The 19,362-nt window shown below is 45.4% G+C and overlaps 1 protein-coding gene across 5 annotated transcripts in view; it reads right to left on the reverse strand.

The window, feature by feature from the left end:
- Window positions 1-5,952: 5,952 nt before the first annotated feature.
- The window catches only part of Prkcq (protein kinase C theta), a 136,027-nt gene continuing 122,617 nt past the window's right edge, over window positions 5,953-19,362 (reverse strand). For all 5 annotated transcript variants that reach the window (XM_028891421.2, XM_028891430.2, XM_037205970.1 and 2 more), the window contains 3 exons: window positions 18,660-18,848; window positions 7,690-7,818; window positions 5,953-7,179 (listed from right to left, as the gene is read on the reverse strand). In XM_028891421.2, the coding sequence (XP_028747254.1) occupies window positions 7,021-7,179; window positions 7,690-7,818; window positions 18,660-18,848 (477 nt within the window). In that variant the 3' untranslated portion in view covers window positions 5,953-7,020. The remainder of the gene's footprint in view (window positions 7,180-7,689; window positions 7,819-18,659; window positions 18,849-19,362) is intronic.

The following is a 19,362-nucleotide window of genomic DNA, read 5'->3' on the forward strand; positions in this document are numbered from 1 at the left end:
AAAATAAAAGATAACTTTCCTGACTCCTGAATTCACGACTTGTTTTTTCTTCTTCTAGGAGTCATCTCCATCACAGTCTATGATGAGCTCAGGAAGCTCAGTGGAGAGAGCACTAGCCATAAGCCCTGGGGAAAAGGTTGACAGGCAAAAAGATGAAAGCAAATGGTCGAAAGGGAATACTGTTTTTATTGTAGTTATCAATGAACACTAGTTGTACATAGCGGTAAGATCACTGTTGAGGTCTAGACATGCAAGGTGTGTGTTTTGAGTGGGTTCAGTTCCCAGCATCCCTCTGTTACCCTAACCCTCCCTGACTCAGGTTTCCTTTCTGGCCCCTGGTTAGGTCCTACTCCTGTTTTCAAGTTGCTTTTTCAAAAATCTTAGTAGGATTTTAAGCATGTGGTATACTTGTTTTTCTACCTCTGACCTCTCCTGCTTAACAGACTACCTCAAGCCCCATGTATTTCTCCACAAATGATGTGATTCAGTTCTACTGTGATGAGCACCATGAGGAACACGCATGCTCAAGTATCTCTGCAGATATTAATTTTGTGTGGTATAGACCTAAGAGTAGTAGACCTGGGTCATTCTAATTTTAGTTTTTGAGGAATCACTATGATATTTTCCCATCAGTGCTGGGATGATTTTCATTCCCAATAACAATGTATAAAGTTCTTTTTCCCTACATCATTTCTAGCGTTTTTTCTTCTTCCTCTTCCTCTCCTCTCTTTTCCTTCCCCCTCCTCCTCTTCTTCCTTTTTCTCCCTCTCACCATTCTGTCTGGGATGAGAGGATTTTAAGTTTAAAGGGGGATTTTTCATCATGTGGGTGCTCTAGTTAAATTGGTCCTCTTATGTTTATGCCACCATTGATTGTTGATTGATAATTCATCTTCTGGAGAAAAGGAAAAGAAATAACATCTCCTGGTACTTCTACTTAGTGTTTAGTATGTATGCTTGCCATCATTGATGACCACCCAAAATGTGATAAGCATGTAGGGGCAAAGGGTACGGAAGAGGCTCTGTCTTTGTCCTCAAAGAGTTCACAGTGTAGAGTCAGATATACTGTTCAGGGAAAGACATGTCATAGGGAAAGCTATGTGGAAGGGCATCTAATTTAGTCCAGGAAATGCATTCCCCACAAGGCAAATTTGGATTGAGAGTCTGTGGTGGTTTTAATAAAAATGGCCCTCATAGGCTCATATATTTGAATGTTTGGTCACTGGGGAGTGGTACTATTTGACCGAAAGGATTAGGGGGTGTGGCCTTGTTAGAGGCAATGTGTCATTGGGGGTAGACTTTGAGGTTTTCAAAAACTCAAGCCAGGCCCAGTGACTCTCCTTGCTGACTACAGATCTAGATGTAGAACTCTCAGTTACTTCTCTAGCATCAAGTCTACCTGCATGATGCCATGTCCCAACATGATGATAATGGACTAAACCTCTGAAACTATAAGTCATCAATTAAATGTTTTTCTGTTGTAGAATATTAGTTGAAGGTGTGTTACATTTGTGTATGCTGTGGAACATTTGTTTAATGAAAAGATGTGTTGCATTCCTTTATGTTGCATTTGTTTAACTCTGTGAAGCTGTGTTACTGTGCCTGTCTAAAATACCTGATTAGTCTAATAAAGAGCTGAATAGCCAATAGTAAGGCAGGAGAAAGGATAGGTGGGCCTGGAAGGCAGAGAGAACAAATAGAAGGAGAAATCTGGGAGGAGAGGAGAGATCAAGGAGTGAGGGAAGGAGGACAATGTTAGGGACCAGCCACCTAGCTACACAGCCAGCCATGGAGTAAGAGTGAAAGTAAGAATTACAGAAGTAAGAGAAAGACAAAAACCCAGAGGCAAAAGACAGATGAGATAATTTAAGTTAAGAAAAGCTGGCTAGAATCAAGACAAGTTAAGGCAGTGCATTTATAATTAAGAATAAGCCTCCATGAATGATTTATTTGGGAGCTGGGTGGCAAGCCCCCCCCCAAAACAACAAACAAACAACAACATTTTGGCGTTCTGACATGGGGCCATAGAAAGCTGAACATTTTCCTTTATAAGAGCTGCTGTGGTTATGCCTTGTAGGAAATGTGTTTCCTGGACAAAATTAGATGCCCTTCCACATAGCTTTCCCAATGACACTTCTTTCCCTGAACTGTCTATCCAACTCTACACTGTGAACTCTTTAAACCAGCTCTTAGAACCATGATTAAGAATTGGCTGGGTTTAAAGTAGCAAAATCATTCAAGGCATGCTGAACTGCATGTTTAATAATCAAGTGGGGTGGGGGAAGGTAGTTTTGTGGGGGAAGTGTTCGCTTAGTGTTCTGGCTAGTTTTATGTCAACTTGACTCAAGCTAGAGTCATTGGAAAGAAGGGAGAATGATGTGAGAAAGTGTCTCCAAAATATTTGGCTGTAGGTAAGGTTATAAGGTTATAAGGTTCTCCCTCCCTCCCTCTCTCTCTCTCTCTCTCTCTTCCTTCCTTCTTTCTTTCCTTTCTTTTAAAAATTATTTTAACTTTTATTGATTCTTTGTGAATTTTACAACATGCATCCCGATCCTACTTATCTCCCTCTCCCTTCAAATCCTCCTTCTGCCCTTGTAACGTTCCCCCCAAAATAAAACAAAATTTGAAAGAAAAAACCAAAGACCAAACATAAAAAACAAAACAAAGCAAACCAAAAACAAAACAAACAAACAAAGGAAGAAGAATCCTGTAGTGAAAGCTGTAGTGTGGCCCATTGAGTCACACAGTTTACCCTTTAGTCCATTCATCTTTACTTGCAAGTGTTCATTGCCACAAGTCATTGGAGTCATTGGTCTGGCTCCAGTGAGGCCACTGATAATGGATTCTGACTGGGGCTCCTCTTGGATATCCTGTTGTTGGCCTGTGTCATGGAGATCTGCAGATGCATCCCCTCACACGCTCCAACAGTTATAGATGAGGTGGATGTTGGGGTGGGCCTGGGTGGTAGCTGGATCGGTCAGCCCACCAGCATTCTCTCATCATCACTACCTGGACAAGCTCTCCAGCACTGCCTCGGCTAGCTCACCCAGTGCAGCCTGCAACAAGGACCAGGGCCAATTCTGCCCTCAGGTCCTCATAACTAGCTCATCCACACTCATACTGCTAGGGCCAGCTCCACTGTCATGGCCAGGCAAGGCGCAGGGCCCTCTCCCTCCATAGCTGTAGGGGACATATGAGGAGGTGGGGTCAGCTCTCAGGCCCTCATGCCCTCAGGGCTTCCTTATCTGTGCCTCCAATAACAGGATCAGCTCTAGTGTGCTGTCCAGGCAGGGTGCAGGGCCTGCTCTCCTGTGTGCTGCAGCTGGTAAGGGGCAGGGCTAGTTCTCCCATTTTTATGATCCCAGGGCCAGCTCTCTTACCCTGCCACAGGTAGCAAGGGGAAGAGGGAGGAGGGGTCAGTTCTGCTGCTCTCATGACCTCAGGGCCAGCTCACCTGTGCCCCCAACCACAGGGTCAGTCCTAGTGTGTTGCCCAAGTGAGGTGCATGCCTGTGGTAAGGGATGGGGCCATCTTTCCCTAGTGCAGGGGCCAGCTCTCCCTTAAGGGGTGGGTCCAGCTCTCTTGCTGCAGTATCCAGCAAGGGGCAGGGCCAGCTATCCTGGGCCAGTGAAGGAAGGGGCTGGCTCAGCTGGTTCTAATAACTCCCTGTGCTAACATGGACCATGAACATCATCCAGACCCCAGCTGCAGCGGGATCAGGGACCCAGACATGGTCCTTGGTGGCAGCTTGGGCCAGATGTCACCATGGTGTAGGGCATTTTCTTAATTAGTGATTGATGTGGGAGGATCCAGTCCATTGTGGTCCCTGGGTTGGTGGTCTAAAGTTCAACAAGAAAGCAGGCTGAGCAAGTCACATGGAGCAAGCCAGTGAGCAGCACCCCTCCATGTCCTCTGCATCAGCTCCTGCCTCCAGGATCCTGCCCTGTTTGAGTTCCTGTTCTGAATTCCTTTGATGATAAACTATGATGTGGAAGTATAAGCCAAATAAACCCTTTCCATCCCAAGTTGCTTTGGTCATGGTATTTCACTACAGCAATAGCAACCCTCACTGAAACACTTAGCATGTGTAAGGTCTTGGGTTCAAACCTCAGCCCTACAAACAAAACAAAACAAAAACTAAGATGCTGAAAAGATGAGAACTCTAGTTTCCAAAAATTAGGGAGTGGACAAAGGGGGTAAAATGAAGCCAGAGAGGGAAGGCAGGTTCTGAGCACGGAGGTCACTGCTTGCTTTGTAACTAGGACTTTTGTCCCGTAGGAAGTGAGAGGCTATAATACAGCCAAATGTTACTATAACATTTTACTATATAATGTTACAGTAGAGCTATCTGAACACCCATCTTCACTGTGGCAGTATTCACAGGAGTCAAGTACAGAGTCAGCCTAGATGCCCATCCATGGATGAATGGATAAGGGGAAACATGACACAGATATACAGTAGATCTGTAAAACATGCTTGTTTATTTATTCCTTCACCCAACAGCTCCTCAAGCACTGATGGGAAAAGGGGCTATGGAACATGCAAAGATAAATTGGACAGAGATCTTTCCCACTGGAGGTTTACAGCTCACCAGAAAAAGGATGAATGTACCAAAGCAAGCAGCTGGTGATAGGAGAGCTTAGAGAGCTTGGGGCGAACTAGTTAGGGCAGGGGATGCAACATGGTGGGCCAGTCTGCATCTGAGAGACTAGGGAGATTTGGATAAGTGGGAATGGGACATTGGAGGCAAATAAAATAGTTTGGGGGGGGGGACACAGAGGTGAGAACTAATTCAAGTGTCTGCACCATGCTGAGAAACTCAGTGTTGCATCTGGGCTCAAGGTAAAGAGGGAGCCCGGGAACTAAGCCAGTGGGTTCATGGAGCCTTTAGTCATGGAACATTACATAGAACATTTCCAACATATGCGTTTGCCACACGATGTCAAAGAAAAGAAACCAGATGTCTTTGGGAAAAGAGAGAAGATGCTTGTTTCTGATCTCCTTCCTTTTTATAGAGTCCAAGACCCCAACCTAGCAAATGCTGTGTGTCTTCCCACCTCAATTAACCAAATCAAGAAAATGTCTCACAGGCTAATCTGAACTACAGCATCTCTCAGAGGTGCGTGGAGGTTTGTTCCCTGTGTGATTCTAAACCCATCAAGTCGACAGTGCTAACCATCACGCTATGCAAAGGATCATAATCATAGGATTTGGTATCAAAATCTAAATCAAAGAAGTTAGAAGGAGAGAAGGGATTGTTAATGATAATTCTGGTTCTGGGCCCAGGTAATGGAGGCTATAGTGGGGCCATTGGTAGAAACAGGAAATACAAGACAGTACTAGATCCTAACAATGGAATGAATGCACTCTGGGCAAGTTGGGTTAATGCAGTCCGCTGGCAGAGGGGCTCCAGCTGGAGATGTCGATTTGTGACTGACTGCATGGAGTGGCGCTTACATGCCAGGAGTAAGAGGAGAATACCAGGGGTGGTAAAGGCGAGCGCGGGGAGGGGCTTTCTGAGGGAGGTAGAGTGTGAGGAAGGACAAGAAGTCAACGGAGGGGCAAGCAAGAGAGGATGCAGGAAAATGTCATCAGAAAATTCTGGAAGGCAGGCTGGACAGGAGCATTGCTCCTGTGTAAAATGCTGCAGAAAGATGACTGAGGAAGAACATTCCACCAGGGACAGACGACATTGCCACTGGAGGAAGGGAGGCCAGGCACGGTGTGAAGGCAGCCTGTGTAGATCCCTCCACCAAGTACTCTTTCCGGGGAGGAGAAAGGGCGACACAGTAGCAATGATGGTTTATTTACCTGAATGCTCATGCTTCTGACCATCTCTTTTTCTCAATTCCTCAGTTTTAAAGCAAATCCAGCGCTGGCTACATTGTGATGGTCACCATGATGGAAGTATGTCTTTGAGGGAAATAGTAGAGAATCAAACTATTAAGAGGTATCTTTCTTTCTTCTTTTATTCCATTTTACATATCCACCTTTTTGTTACTGTCACATCTCATCAAAATATACAAACAGCACAAATATTTTAAGTGTACAGTTAGTACTCTAATCCAACAGGACTGGCTGCTGCAACTAGCATGCATGGGTCATTTGTCTTGCAGGACACCTAAAGAGGGACTTATTTGTCATCAAATCACCAGGAACAGCATGGGAAGGGATCGGTTTTCTTTATCTCAGGAAGATCATGCACTTCATTTCTTGTCTGATGGGGAGATGGTAATGAATGGCTATGCTGAGAAAGAGATCAACTGAGGACGGGGGAAGGCAACGCTTGATGGGCAGCGGCAAACTCTCCCGTGCTTGTCGGTCATGTTGACGTCTGTGTGAACATGATGCCGCACACAGGCCACACACCCTTCCCTGTTGGCGACATGAGCCCGGCTCGTTGCCACTTACTTTCCTCTGTTTAGTGAATGTCAGGGCTAGCCAGAATGAACAGATTTGTAAATCTCAAGTTCCAAACTATGTTTATTGGAGAGAATCCCATCACAACCCACTCAGGGCTTCCCCTTTCCTTCCCTTCTATCATTTACATTGCCACAGACATGCACAGAACAATGTGGATCAGTGGCTCCTTCTCCGTGGTTGAGTGAGATCCATTTCTATACGAGGCAATCTGCTGCTCCAGTCTTGAGAAATGTGTTCCATCTGCACCTTGGCTCACCACCAACCAGCCACTGCTGTCTAGGGCAAGAGCAGAATTACGGTTCGAATCTTTCACAGTATCAGGAACCATCTTTCAAGTAAATGACTAGAGTTAATAATGATCTAACTTCAAGGGCTGCTGTGAAAGATGCCGGGTGATATAACGGGGTGATGTCATTAGTGAAGTAGACTTGGTTTCTGCTACAGGTAACAGGTCATGTGAGGAGGTCAAAGGTCTCCCCACCTTTGCTGTTGAGTGTTTCTTTTCTTTTCCGACTTGAAAAAGAGACCCCCAGAAGCGATACTCAAACCAGTTCCCAGAGAGAAGGCAAATCCCTTCCGGTCTGGGGAGGGGTGAGGTTCAGGAGCAAATGAAAGTCTCCATCCCTGGATTAATGAAGGAAAAGTTTCTGAACATGTTCTGGTCCATGCTGTTGATGAGTGCTCTGTCGGCGAATGACAACCGGGGTTTCTCACTTAGGAATTCCTTGTCGAAATTGCTACAGTCGTGTGGTGATTTCTTGGTCACAGTTTAAGGAGGAGAGAAAAAAAAGGGGAAGAAAATTAGCCACCAAGTTCATTATCTTAACTTTGCTTATGTAGGCTATAGTGTGTGCACAACCCAGTGGGTCCAAATCCTGACTCCTCATGTCTTTTATTAGAATAATTGATTGCACATGAAAGAATGACATTGCACAGGTTTCTGTCACCCACACTGTGACCATTAAGAATATAAGTGCTGCATGCAAAACCCCATCTCCTGAAAGTCCCTCTTGGATGTTGGTCCAATGTGGGAATGTTCTGCAATTTCTTCTTCCCATAGGTGAATTTTGATGACAGTTTAAACCCGGCAAGCAACAGGAACACCCCCTCTGACCTCTCCTCTAGCCAAATGCTGTGGATTAAAGAAACACGTTCCTCCCGAGGGTGGGGTCGGGCCAGGTTTCAGGAATTGCTGTTACTCGATTAGGGTGACAGCCTGTGACAGAAGAAGTGTTGCAGCCAGACTGTCCAGCTGGGGAGTCCTTACCACTTTTGGCCTGAAGGGCGGGTCAATCTCTTTCCTCTCAAGTTCTTCCCAGTTGATCTCTCGGAACAAAGGATGCTGGCGGATGTCTCCTCGCACCCCCAGCCTCTTTTCAGGTTCTCTCACAAAAAGCTGCAAGGGAGCAGAGGAGTAGTTCACTTCTGTGGTGAGGCACTAGGTCAGGTGTGGGTACCCTCACCCCGGTGTGAGCAACTGACTTTTTTCACTGACCGCTGTGGAGATGGAATAGGCTCACACTAACCTGACATACTCCCTCCATAGTCTGGGCTTAGACCTCCTTCCTCTTTGCCTCAGGCAGGGTGTACTGTGACTTATACAAGCCTGACATGATGGCAGCTTTGCTTTGCGTTACTTATGTGGTCTCTGACGAGGCATGGACTCTGAGTTAGGGTCATAACCTTTGATGTATGCTGTGCTGGTCGCTTTTAATTGTCAACTGGACACAACCTAGAGTCACCCGGGAAGAGAGATCCTAAGGGAGCATTGCCTCGGTCACACTGGCCTATGTCTGTGTCTGTGAGAGACTAACGGCTGATGTGGGTGGTGCCATCCCCGGGCAAACGGTCCTAGGCCATAGAAGAAAGGTAGTTAAGCATGAGTCAGGGAGCAACCCAGTAAGCAGCGTTCCTCCATGACTTCTGCTTCAGTTCTTGTGTGAGTCCCTGCCCCAGTTTCTCTCTGTAACGGACTGTAACCTTTAAGCTGAAATTAACTTTTTCCTCTTCAAGTTGCTTTTGGTCATAGTGTTTATCAGAGCAACAGAAAATAAACTAGAACATATTCCCAAGTATCTGTCTCACAGGCACATCCTTAGGATTAAATAAAACAGTAATATACACATACACACATATACATACACATGTATATATACATATATACCTTTACATAGAGAGCATGCAAACATGCATACAATCACATGTATGTGGACCTAAGCACGCACACACACACACACATGCATGCCTATGCATATGGCTAAGCAAATATGTATGTGTGCATAAACACATACCCACATATTGCAACCCCCCCATATTTGTTCACTGTAACTTTTGGTCTGTAATTCCCAACAGAATAAGCCAGGCACAGTAGTGTGTGTCTGGAAACCCATCACTCAAGAGGCCATGGAAGAAGGATCATGAATTTGAGGCCAGTCTGGTCCAGTCTGAATGATGTTAGCCTGGGCTTTACAGTGAGGTATGGTACTGTTTGAAAAAAACCCAAAGTGGGGAAAAGAACCCTCGGCAGGGAAGAATGAGTGATTAACTTGTCTGACTTAACTGCCCACCCAAGTGTGACATTTCTTATGAAGATGCCCTGTCTTAGGAGTCCAGCATTGTGGTGTTGCTGGAGGGCTTCTCTCCAGATTCCCCAAGCCCCGCAGTCCCACAATCCACTTATAAAATAATCACTCAGATGCTTATATCACTTATAAACTGTATGGCCGTGGCAGGCTTCTTGCTAATTGTTCTTTTATCTTAAATTAACCCATTTTTATAAATCTATAGCTTGCCACGTGGCTGGTGGCTTACCGGCGTCTCTACATGCTCTTCTCCTGGCGGTGGCTGCAGTCTCTCTCCCCCTTCTTCCTGTTTCCCCAATTCTCCTCTCTCTTTGTCCCGCCTATACTTCCTGCCTGGTCACTGGCCATCAGTGTTTTATTTACATAGAGTGATATCCACAGCATTGTGGGGCTTGTGTGTGATGTCAGCTAGTCCTTAACAGTCAACTGAGGTCTCGGCAAGGCCCCGGGTATAGTCATCACCCACTCCGCAGACCTGCTGGCGATACCACTTAACGCCACGCTCACCTCTCCAGGATTTCAGCCAGTGTCATGTGCCTTCCCCTCCCCACCACCCTCTCTTCACCTAACAGTCACAATGGATGTCAGAAAGACTGCAGAGCAACCCAGAAGCATTTTACACTTTAACCTGTCCGGGGTTATGGAGCAGGAGAGTCTAAACATCGACACAGAAAGTAACAGGTTCCCTGGTGTCTCATGCAGGTACTTCTTATTTCTGCACCAGCAAGATGTCTGCCCATAAAGCCACAGTTCGGGTGTTTTAGGAGACTATGGCCTTTTAAGATAGAAAAGGCGGCAAAATGTAGGGATTTTTCCAAGTGTCTCCCCCAGGGGTTTCAGCCCCATTTCTTTCTTTTCTTCTCTTTTCTTTTCTTTCCTTCTTCCTTTCTTCCTTTCTTTCTCTCTCCCTCCCTCCCTCCCCCCTCCCTCCTCCCTCTCTTGGTTTTGTTTTTCAAGACAAGGTTTCTCTGTGTAGTTTTGGTGCCTGTCCTGGATCTCGCTCTCTAGACCAAGCTAGCGTCACAGAGATCCACCTGGCTCTACATCTAAGTGCTGGGATTAAAGGCATGTGCCACCACTGCCTGGCCAAAAAACCTCTTTTGATGATGCTATCTCATAACTTGAAAACCTTCAGAGCCTTGGCTCTCCCCAAATTGCAAAGGTATGCTGCAGAAAACTGAAGATTCTTTTCTTATTGATTGATCAATGAACTAATTAAACAAGAAATCTTTCTTAAAGCTCCAAGTGCAGTCAGGCATGGTGACATACACCTGCAGTCCCAATACCTGTGAGGTAGAGGCAGGAGGATCAGGAGCCAAAGGCTATCCTTGGCTATAGAGTGAGTTTGATGTCAGACTGAGATACTTGAGATCCTGTCTTAAAAACAAGTGCCAAGTAGAAGGCTTATGCAACCACTGCAAGTCCACTGATGAGGCCTCAGTATGGTCCTGATGCTGCTCTCAGCATCACCATCTGGTGGCCACGGAGGACTCTTACTGAGATCCTGAGTACCCAAAGTGTTTTATAAAAGTGCTATACAGTGGAAGTAACCCAAGGCTATCAATGTAAGAAAGTGACTACATTTGCATCATGGAATGAGTGATTAATCTATTTGTCTGCTTAGGGCTCTAGTAGCCTTGGGTAAGTTTTCTGAATCTTTATTTCCTATTTAGCCATTTTTCCATTACTGTAACAAAATACCTGAGATACTCAATTTTAAAAATAGGAAAGTTTTATGTTGGCACATGGTTTCAGAAGTTTCATCCTGTGGTCAGTTGGCTTCATGCCTTTTGGGCCTGAGATGAATCAGAACATCCAGGCAGGAAGCTGGTGATGAATCTCAGTGTTGCACCTCAGTGCAACAGGGAAGCAAAAAAGAGAAGGGGTGGAGGCTAGGGTCTGCCAAGCTCCCCAATAACTAATTTCCTTGCACGAGGATCCACCTCTTAAAGGTGCCGTTACCTCTCAAGCCTCTGTCACATGGGCCTTCGGAGGGGATATTTCAGAACCAAACTATAGCACTTCTGTCTGTGAAATGGAAGGTTAGTTAAGATGACCTCCAGGACCCAGAGAGTCCTGATGTCCTCATACTCCTACTAACATTCAAGACTCTGTACTCTGGTACAAGCACACCCTTCCTTTCTTCCCGGACAAATCTGCTCATTGAATGGACCACTTACCCCTCTCAGTTTCATAATAATAATTCACCTTCTAGGAGGTGACTCAACCATTCTCCTAGTCTTTAAATTATACTCCGGTCCTCTCTTCCTTGACCACGCCCCTGTTCAAGGTCATCTGATTGGCTATGCCATTCATTCTGACCAATGTCCTCTGAGAGTCATGCTGAGTGCTAGCTGGCTCAGACAGGTCTGTGGGATTTGGTTTGATTATCCTAACTGTATATGTTTATTATATACAGCAGGATATGTTGATTTATGTGGAATGATTAATCAAGGTAATGAACATCCATCCCCTCACTTTTCTAGGGAGAGAATGAAAACATTTAAAATCTGCCCTGCACCTTTCAACCCTGCAGCTCACAAGCTGGACAGCATGTTAACTACAGCCCACACGCTGGACAGCAGAGCTTCAGACCTCCATCCTTGCATTTAAGTGGTATGCTGCAACTTCACCCTAATTTTCAAAACACGTTCAAACAAGAACTTGTGAGATGGCTCAGCATGTAAAAGACTTCCCATGTGAGCCTGATGACTTGAGCTTGGTCCCTGGAAACAACAGTAGAAGGAGAGAACTGATTCCCAAAGTTGTCCTCAGACCTACACCCCTGTGCGTTAGCACGCACACATGCACTCATGTATACACATGGTGCACACACATACAATAGTAATAAGTGAAATAAAATTTCAAAGAAGAATAGAAGCTATATTGCTGCCCTACTTGTTGTTTGAGGAAACTGGGGCCCAGAGTAGCTCTGTCACTTCTCCCAGGTCATGAATGCAGCCAGCAGCAGAGGCGTCACGGTCATTATCCTTCCCACTCTGGGATCAGGCATTCTCTCTGCTATGCTCCACACGACATTTTACAGTAGTTTTCACCTGCTGTCTGTTTTCCCAGTCTGTGGACTGTAAGTTCCGGGGGAACAGGCACCCACTTGTGTTCGTTCCCATTACCCACAGAGTCTAGCACCATCCCTGGTACTAAGAAGCAGCTGAGAAAATGCCAGATAACGGAAGATGCTGTCTTCCCAGGTTATCTGCAGACCGCACATCCTCTGTCCTCACCTTCTCTCAGCCTCCTGTTTTCAGCACATGGAAAAGGCACCGCGTTTGCAGTAAGAGTCCTTTCTCTGTGGACTCAACAACCAGCGAGTATACAGGTGGAAAAACACATTGGTTCTTAAAAAAAGATTCGTTTTATTTCTATAAGTGTGTGTGTGTGTGTGTGTGTGTGTGTGTGTGTGTGTGTGTGTGTCTGTCTGTCTGTCTGTCCGTCAGTGTGTCTGTGTGTGGGTGTGCGTGTGAGTGCAAGTGCTTGTGGAGACCAGAAGAGGGCATTGGACCTCCTCACGCTGGAGTTACTGGAGTTTGTGAGCTGCCCAATGTGGGTGCTGGGAGCTGAACTCTGGTTCTCTCCAAGAGCACCAAGTGCTGGGCCAACTCTCTAGCCCTGATTAATTTTTTTTAAATTTTGAAACAGGGGAAATAAGCAGTTTGGCCCCCCCCATGATCATAATATGTGGCTGACCTCTGCCTCTTAAGGATATTTTGATGAAACAAGATGTGATAGATGGCTTAAGTGTCTTAAGAATGGCCCCAAATCTAGCTGACATTGGTATAATGAAATGTTTTAGGGAATTAAGGCAGAAGTCACTGCCTTGGGCCAACTGTGAGCCACGCTCAGTTTTCCATTAGATTTTCTTAGCAAACATGTGACATTTGGACCAAGAAAATCCTAACAAAGAGCCATCTGAGCTTGGCTTAGGCCCCTGTGAAATAAAATAATGTCTTTTTAAAAGCAAAATGGGAAACGAGAAGATAATCTGGTCTCCAGCCCCAAAGTTCAATATTCTTTCTGTCCTTATCTTTGCTCCCAGCAGCAAACAGGCCCACTTAATGTCCTGAGGGCGAGACAGGCCCTAAGGACACCCAGGTCAAGGGCTCTGCGGCAGGAAAGATACACCAAGGACACGAAGAAAGTATTGCTTTTGCCAGTAAAAGCTTTCTATATTTATAGGAAGCAGCTCACTCTTACATAAAAAAGCTGGGACATAGTTGGAGTTTGTTTAAATTTATTTGACAGCCCGGGTAGGAAGCTATTCGTAGCCACCCGCAGCTGTGGCAGGTTGTACCTGGGTCCCCCTCTCCCTCCCGAGTCCCTCCTCAGAAAAACGGTCCTGTGAAAAGGGAGATGGATTTCTGTTTAAGATCATTACTTTCCCGTCATTTTCAAACACAAGGACCGGACATCCTGGATAAATAAACGGGGGAGAAAGGGTGCTTGCTTTTCATTTTGTCACTAGGCAACCGGACAGCAGCATCCCAGCTGTGACTCTTGATGGAACCCAGCCTCTTCCGACATGCTCAGTGGGCTACATGTGCCCCTCACGAGAGCTCAAGAGGACAGTCTGGTACCACTACTCTACCGGGTGCCACACAGCGCTGCCTCGTTCGGCCTTTCCGGAGAACTTGGGACTTCTTGATTTTACACCGTGGAAAAGTCCCTGGAGGGAATTTCTGAGAAACAGTATTTTCTTTGGACTTTTGCAGAAGAGGGGGGGCCAAGGCTGTGAAGGCTGTTGGATTAAGCTTTAAAGCGATCCAGGAGGAAAGATAAGCTGCAGATCAGCCTTATTGGCAGCAAATTGCATAATGGAAATTAATTTTTATCAGCCGAATTACTGCGGATGTGTGCAAGGGGGAGGGCAGGGATTTTTTTTTTTTTAAATTCATGTCAGAAATAACAAAGGCTTCCCAGTGGCTTTAAAGTCTCCTGTGCCTGTAGTCCTTCTCCATTTTTATCCATAATTGCCTTAATTCTTGATCTATTCAACAAACTTTTGCCCATTTTCATAACACACTTTTCTTCTACCACTAATAATCTGCATAAATGTGTATTTTATATTTTTGGTATTTGCATGGCATTTAGTCTTACATTTACTTTTGTTTTTGCAAAACTTATTACATTTATCTATCTATCTATCTATCTATCTATCTATCATCTATTTATTATTTATCTGTGTGTGTGAGTCCATTCTCTCCTCCCCACTGTGTGATTTTTCTGGTGAGCAATCTCAGGTCATCAGGCTTTGGGATGAATGCCTCTACCTGCTGAACTATCTTGGCCCTACCTCTGCTTTTAAGTTTTCTGTGTATGGATGTATAGGTATGTGTACGCACCTATGTGGAAACCAGTGACTAGCCTTGGGTGTTATTTATTTTAAAAAACCTTTTCTTTTTCTATTTATTTATTTATTTATTTATTGGAGCTGAGGACCAAACTCAGGGCCTTGCGCTTGCTAGGCAAGCACTCTACCACTGAGCTAAATCCTCAGCCCCCTTAAAAAACCTTTTCATCATTAATTTTTATTTTACATGTTTTGGTGTTTGGTCTGCATGTATGTCTGTGTACCACACGTGTGCCTGGTGCTTCAGGTCAGAAGAGGGTTTTAGGTCCCTGTAACTGGAGCTAAAGACAGTTGTGAGTTCTGGAAAATGAACCCCAGGTCCTCTGCAAGGGCAGCAGGTGCTCCTAACCCCTAGGCATCTCTCTAGCCTTTCTACCTTGGTTTTTGAGACATGACCTCTCACTTGACCTGGTGCTCACTTGACCTGGTGCTCATTGGTCAGGCCAGGCTGGCTGGCCCGTAAGACCCAGTGAACAGCCTGTCTTCACCAGCTCTGGGATTCCAAGTGTGTACCACCTTCGCAGGTGTTTTTAAGTTGTTTATTGTTTGAAATGATGGCAGGTTCTGTCCCTCTTGCTATCTTACGTCGTTACAGCCGTATGTCTGCCCCGATACCTGTTCCTTCCCCTGACAGGTCAACATGATTCCATCACTTTAAGCACATTGCATAGATTGACTTTTTGCCTTTAGGATCCATGCAGCTTGCATGAAGTATCGATATTTTGCTCTTTTCCTTGAGATGTGGGTGTCTGTTACACATTCTCCACTTCCTTTTCCAAGGGAAGCAATCCTTTCCTCTCACCCAAGCTTTCTTACCTTGGCAACCAGCCCTCCCCACTTTCCTCCAAAAGTTACTTCTGCTTCTGCCTGCCGGTCCCTCCTTCACCCATCATAGTTGCCTGAAGATGCCCTGACGTTGAGCGGGAACTCAGCATTTGGAAGGCACAATGGGAGGGCTGGCTATGGAGCACCCACACGTGTTGGTGGACTGCAGCTAACTCTGGGGCCTCTGTCTGGCGACTTGTCTGACAGGTAGGTTCCTGACTGAAGGTGACTACATCTCTGATGATGGGAAGAACAAGGCTTTTCCTCATTTCTCTTTTCCCAGAAAGCTCTGTTGGTCCTGGTGCCTCAGTATGGCTGTCATGTTAAAGACTGAGTGACGGATCCGTCAAAACACATATATTGAAGTCCTAACTCCAATGTGACTGTGGAAAGGGACTTTATGGAAGTGACAAAGTTAGATGAGGTCACAAGGAAGGAACCCTAATCTCATAGGATTCGTATCCTTAAAAATAAGAGATACGGAGTATTTTTCTGACCCGTCTCTTCTCCCAGGGGCAACAAGGTGCCTATATACTTCCTATGAAGAGAGCCAGCACCAAGGCTGACCCTGATGAACTTTGATCTTGGATGTCTGACCTCTAGAATGGTAAGAAATAAATGTCTGCTGTATGAGATGCATCCACATTCCAGTGTGCAAATAAGTAGAACTTGCTGGGGGTGGGAGATCTGATTTGTGTGCCTTTAAATACTGTCTCTGACAGCGTGCCAAGCAGTTAAGAAACAGTGAGAGCGAAACGCTGCCTGATTAGTCTGGGTACATTTTGTTATGGCAGCTGGAGCTGACATGTTCAATTCACATTGAGCTCTTCATACAGCCAAGTGTAAAATAAAATACATGTATCGATTGTCATGAAATTTGAACTTGCCTTTACATAAGTGAGACTTTGCATTGAAATCCCACTAGCTGCTTTTTACTGCTGTCTTTTTTTTAAACCTAGCTAATATTTAAATTAGCTTTCATTCTCCGTGTGTTTTGTTTGCTCATTAAAAATAAATTTAATTGGTCATTCAGGGAGTTTTCGGAGCTCAGTGCTTGTTTGGCTCATAGTCAGGAGGTGCAGGCTGCATGGACCAGGCTTGGTTTTTAAATACCCACTTCCATTAACCCCAGGCCGAGTTTCCTATGAGGCTTTGTCAACACCTCTCAGATTTGAGATCCTGATTCCCAGGGAGAGCTCTGGAGTCTGTCTCAAAATTTCTAATACCTCAGACAAGTTGTCACTTGCCTTAGGGACATGGAAGTATAAAGTCCTTTAGAATTAATCCTAAATAGTTCTTCAAGAGAAAAAAGCAGACTAGTGAAAAGATGAGCCTGGAAATCCCTTATTGTCTCTCTCTGTCTCCCCCTTCCTCCTTCCTTCCTTCCTTCCTTCCTTCCTTCCTTGCTTCCTTCCTTCCTTCCTTCCTTCCCTCCCTCCCTTCCTTCCTCTGTCTTTCATTCTTTTGGTATTGAGAGGGAAAGCTAGAACCCTTGGTATGCTTAGAAACCCCCCTGTCACTGAGCTGTACCCCATCCATGGAAATGCTTTCAAATTTTTGGTTTAAAACTCATTAATAGGGGTTGGAGAAATGGCTTCTGATTAATAATGCACAATAGACTCATCAGGGTGCACACACACACACACAAATACACACATACACATACAAATACACACACACACAAATACACACACAGGTGTGTGTATAACAATAACAATTAAAGAAAAGAGGTTATGAATTTGAGAGGGAACAGAGGAAGAAGAGTTCAGGCTCAGAGACCTTGCCTCAAAAAAAAGATGAATCTTTTGTTCTTTAATTATTTTATACCCAACATATTTAAATAATTACAATAAAGAATTAATAATATTGAAATATCCTACCACATCTATCTATCTATCTCTGTCTATCCATATCTATCTATATTTGGATCATCTATATGATATATCTCTCTGTATCACTACAGGTCTAAGCAGAGACTCAAGGCGAGGAAGAGAACAAGAACACAGACAACCTCAGCATGACAGCAGTCCCCTCTCCACAGGCCAGAGCCTGCCAGCCATGAACTCTGAGCAGAGGTGGGCAGCAGTCCTACATCCATGTTAAGACTGACATGCTGACCTGGGCCTAGGGTTGCATGCTTTAGTCTCTCATCTCTCTCGATGGAGGTGGCAGAGACGGCTGACTGAGAGGCTTGCCTGTCACCAGAGTGAGCAGAGAAGACCCTATCCTGTCAGGGATGGAGGAAGCAAGGGCCCAGGGGGTATCAGACACAAGAAACAAAGACTGCTGTAAGCCACATGCTGTGAGTGCTTAAAGAACCAGCTACACCTCTGCCCAGAGTCCCCCAAGGCTTCCTCCACCCAGACTCCCCCAAGGCTTCCTCCACCCAGAGTCCCCCAAGGTTTCCTCCACCCAGACTCCCCCAAGGCTTCCTCCACCCAGACTCCCCCAAGGCTTCCTCCACCCAGACTCCCCCAAGGCTTCCTCCACCCAGAATCTTCCCCAGGCTTCCCCAGGCATTTCTTTTCGTTTATAAACGGTGAAAAGAGGATTTATTTGACTTCCTCCTTCTCCCCTTCTCCTTCTCCTCATCCCCCCTCCTCCTCCTTTTTGAAACAGGGTCTCATGTAGTCATATAGCCTGGTCTGGCCTCAAACTCACTAAGCAGCTGAATGACCTTGAACTCCTGATCCACCTGCCTCTACTTCCCAAGGGCTGAGAATACAGAGTATGCCACCATCCTTGTCTATAAATATTAGGTTTTTGTTTGGTTGGTTTGGTTTTTTTGGCCATGGCCATTTTAATTTTGCAAAGTTAAATTTTCTTCTTATTTTATTTAGTTCACAAAATAATGGGTTTCACTGGGGTATTTTCAGACACATATAACATTATACTTAGTTTATATTTGTGCCCCCATTACACTTCTTTTCTCATCCTTCCCTTTGCAGCAGGTTTCTTTCCTCCCTTCGAATAGTTTTTCTTTTCTTTACACACACACACACACACACACACACACACACACACACACACACACGCACACGCACGTGCACACACACATGCACACATACACACGTGCGCAATCTGGAGTCTGCCTGTGAGAAACAACATGAGATATATGTCTTTCTTCCCCCTCCCCTTCTCCTGTCTTGGTCCCCTGACTTTGATACCAGAACTCACAGCACCAGTGCTTCAGTTGAAATAGAGACAGTGACATCCCATTGAACCATTCACTACATGCTGTGGTATCTGGCCATGTCTGAGTCAGAACCTGGGAGCAAATGGGACCACTGGGCAAAATCTAGCACCGAGTTAAGAATCCCCTCTTAGGGTCATTTCCTTTTTCTTGTTTCTTTTCATTTCTCTTTCTGTTTTTTCTTTTTCAGTGCTGGGGGTCAAACCCAGGGTCTTGCACATTTGAGGCAAGCACTCTCTCCGGGCACTGCACCCCAGGCTCTGACTTCTTACCTTCACTAAAAGGTCCTTGGCCTCCTTCTCCAGCCACCGTGGGTAAAAGGGATTGTCCATGCGGATGGAGTGGAAAAGTTCCTCTTCGTCCTGCCCGTGGAAAGGCGACTGGCCAATCAGCATCTCGTAAAGGAGGACCCCGAAGGACCACCAGTCAACGGAATGGTTGTATTTCTGACCCAGCAGGATCTGCATGGCCAACAGGTAGAGGCATCATTAATACACGGGTCTGACGACTGATAACTCTTCCGGGTCTGGAGGCATTGGGTCTTTCTTCCAGGGAGAAGGGTGTAAAGGCGGAAATTCTACCTAACTTAAACAAGAAATCTATCCTTTTACCAGCTTATTTTCTGTAGCAATAAAGATGTCCCTTGACTTCCAGCAGCTCCTTCTGCTGTTGGAATGCCAAGGATATGCAAGCCACTGAGTCATTGCACGTCACCCTAATGCCAGCAGACCCCAGGCTTTGCTACAGCAGTGTAGAGTGGGCTCCATGACTGCCCAAATGGCTGAAGATGGTATGGTGGTGGGTGTATTAACAAAATCAACCAAGTCAGCGAGCTCCAGAGACATGGGCACTCTGTTTAAGATAGCACTGTTTATGGTAACTAAGACAGGGCATCAGCCCAAGATCCCATCAATGGGATGAATGCACAGAGCAACTATGATACATAGACACAGCAGAATGCTATCCAACCTTACA

The sequence above is a fragment of the Peromyscus leucopus genome, chromosome 5 (genome assembly GCF_004664715.2).
Source record: "Peromyscus leucopus breed LL Stock chromosome 5, UCI_PerLeu_2.1, whole genome shotgun sequence".
Taxonomy (NCBI): Eukaryota; Metazoa; Chordata; class Mammalia; order Rodentia; family Cricetidae; genus Peromyscus; species Peromyscus leucopus.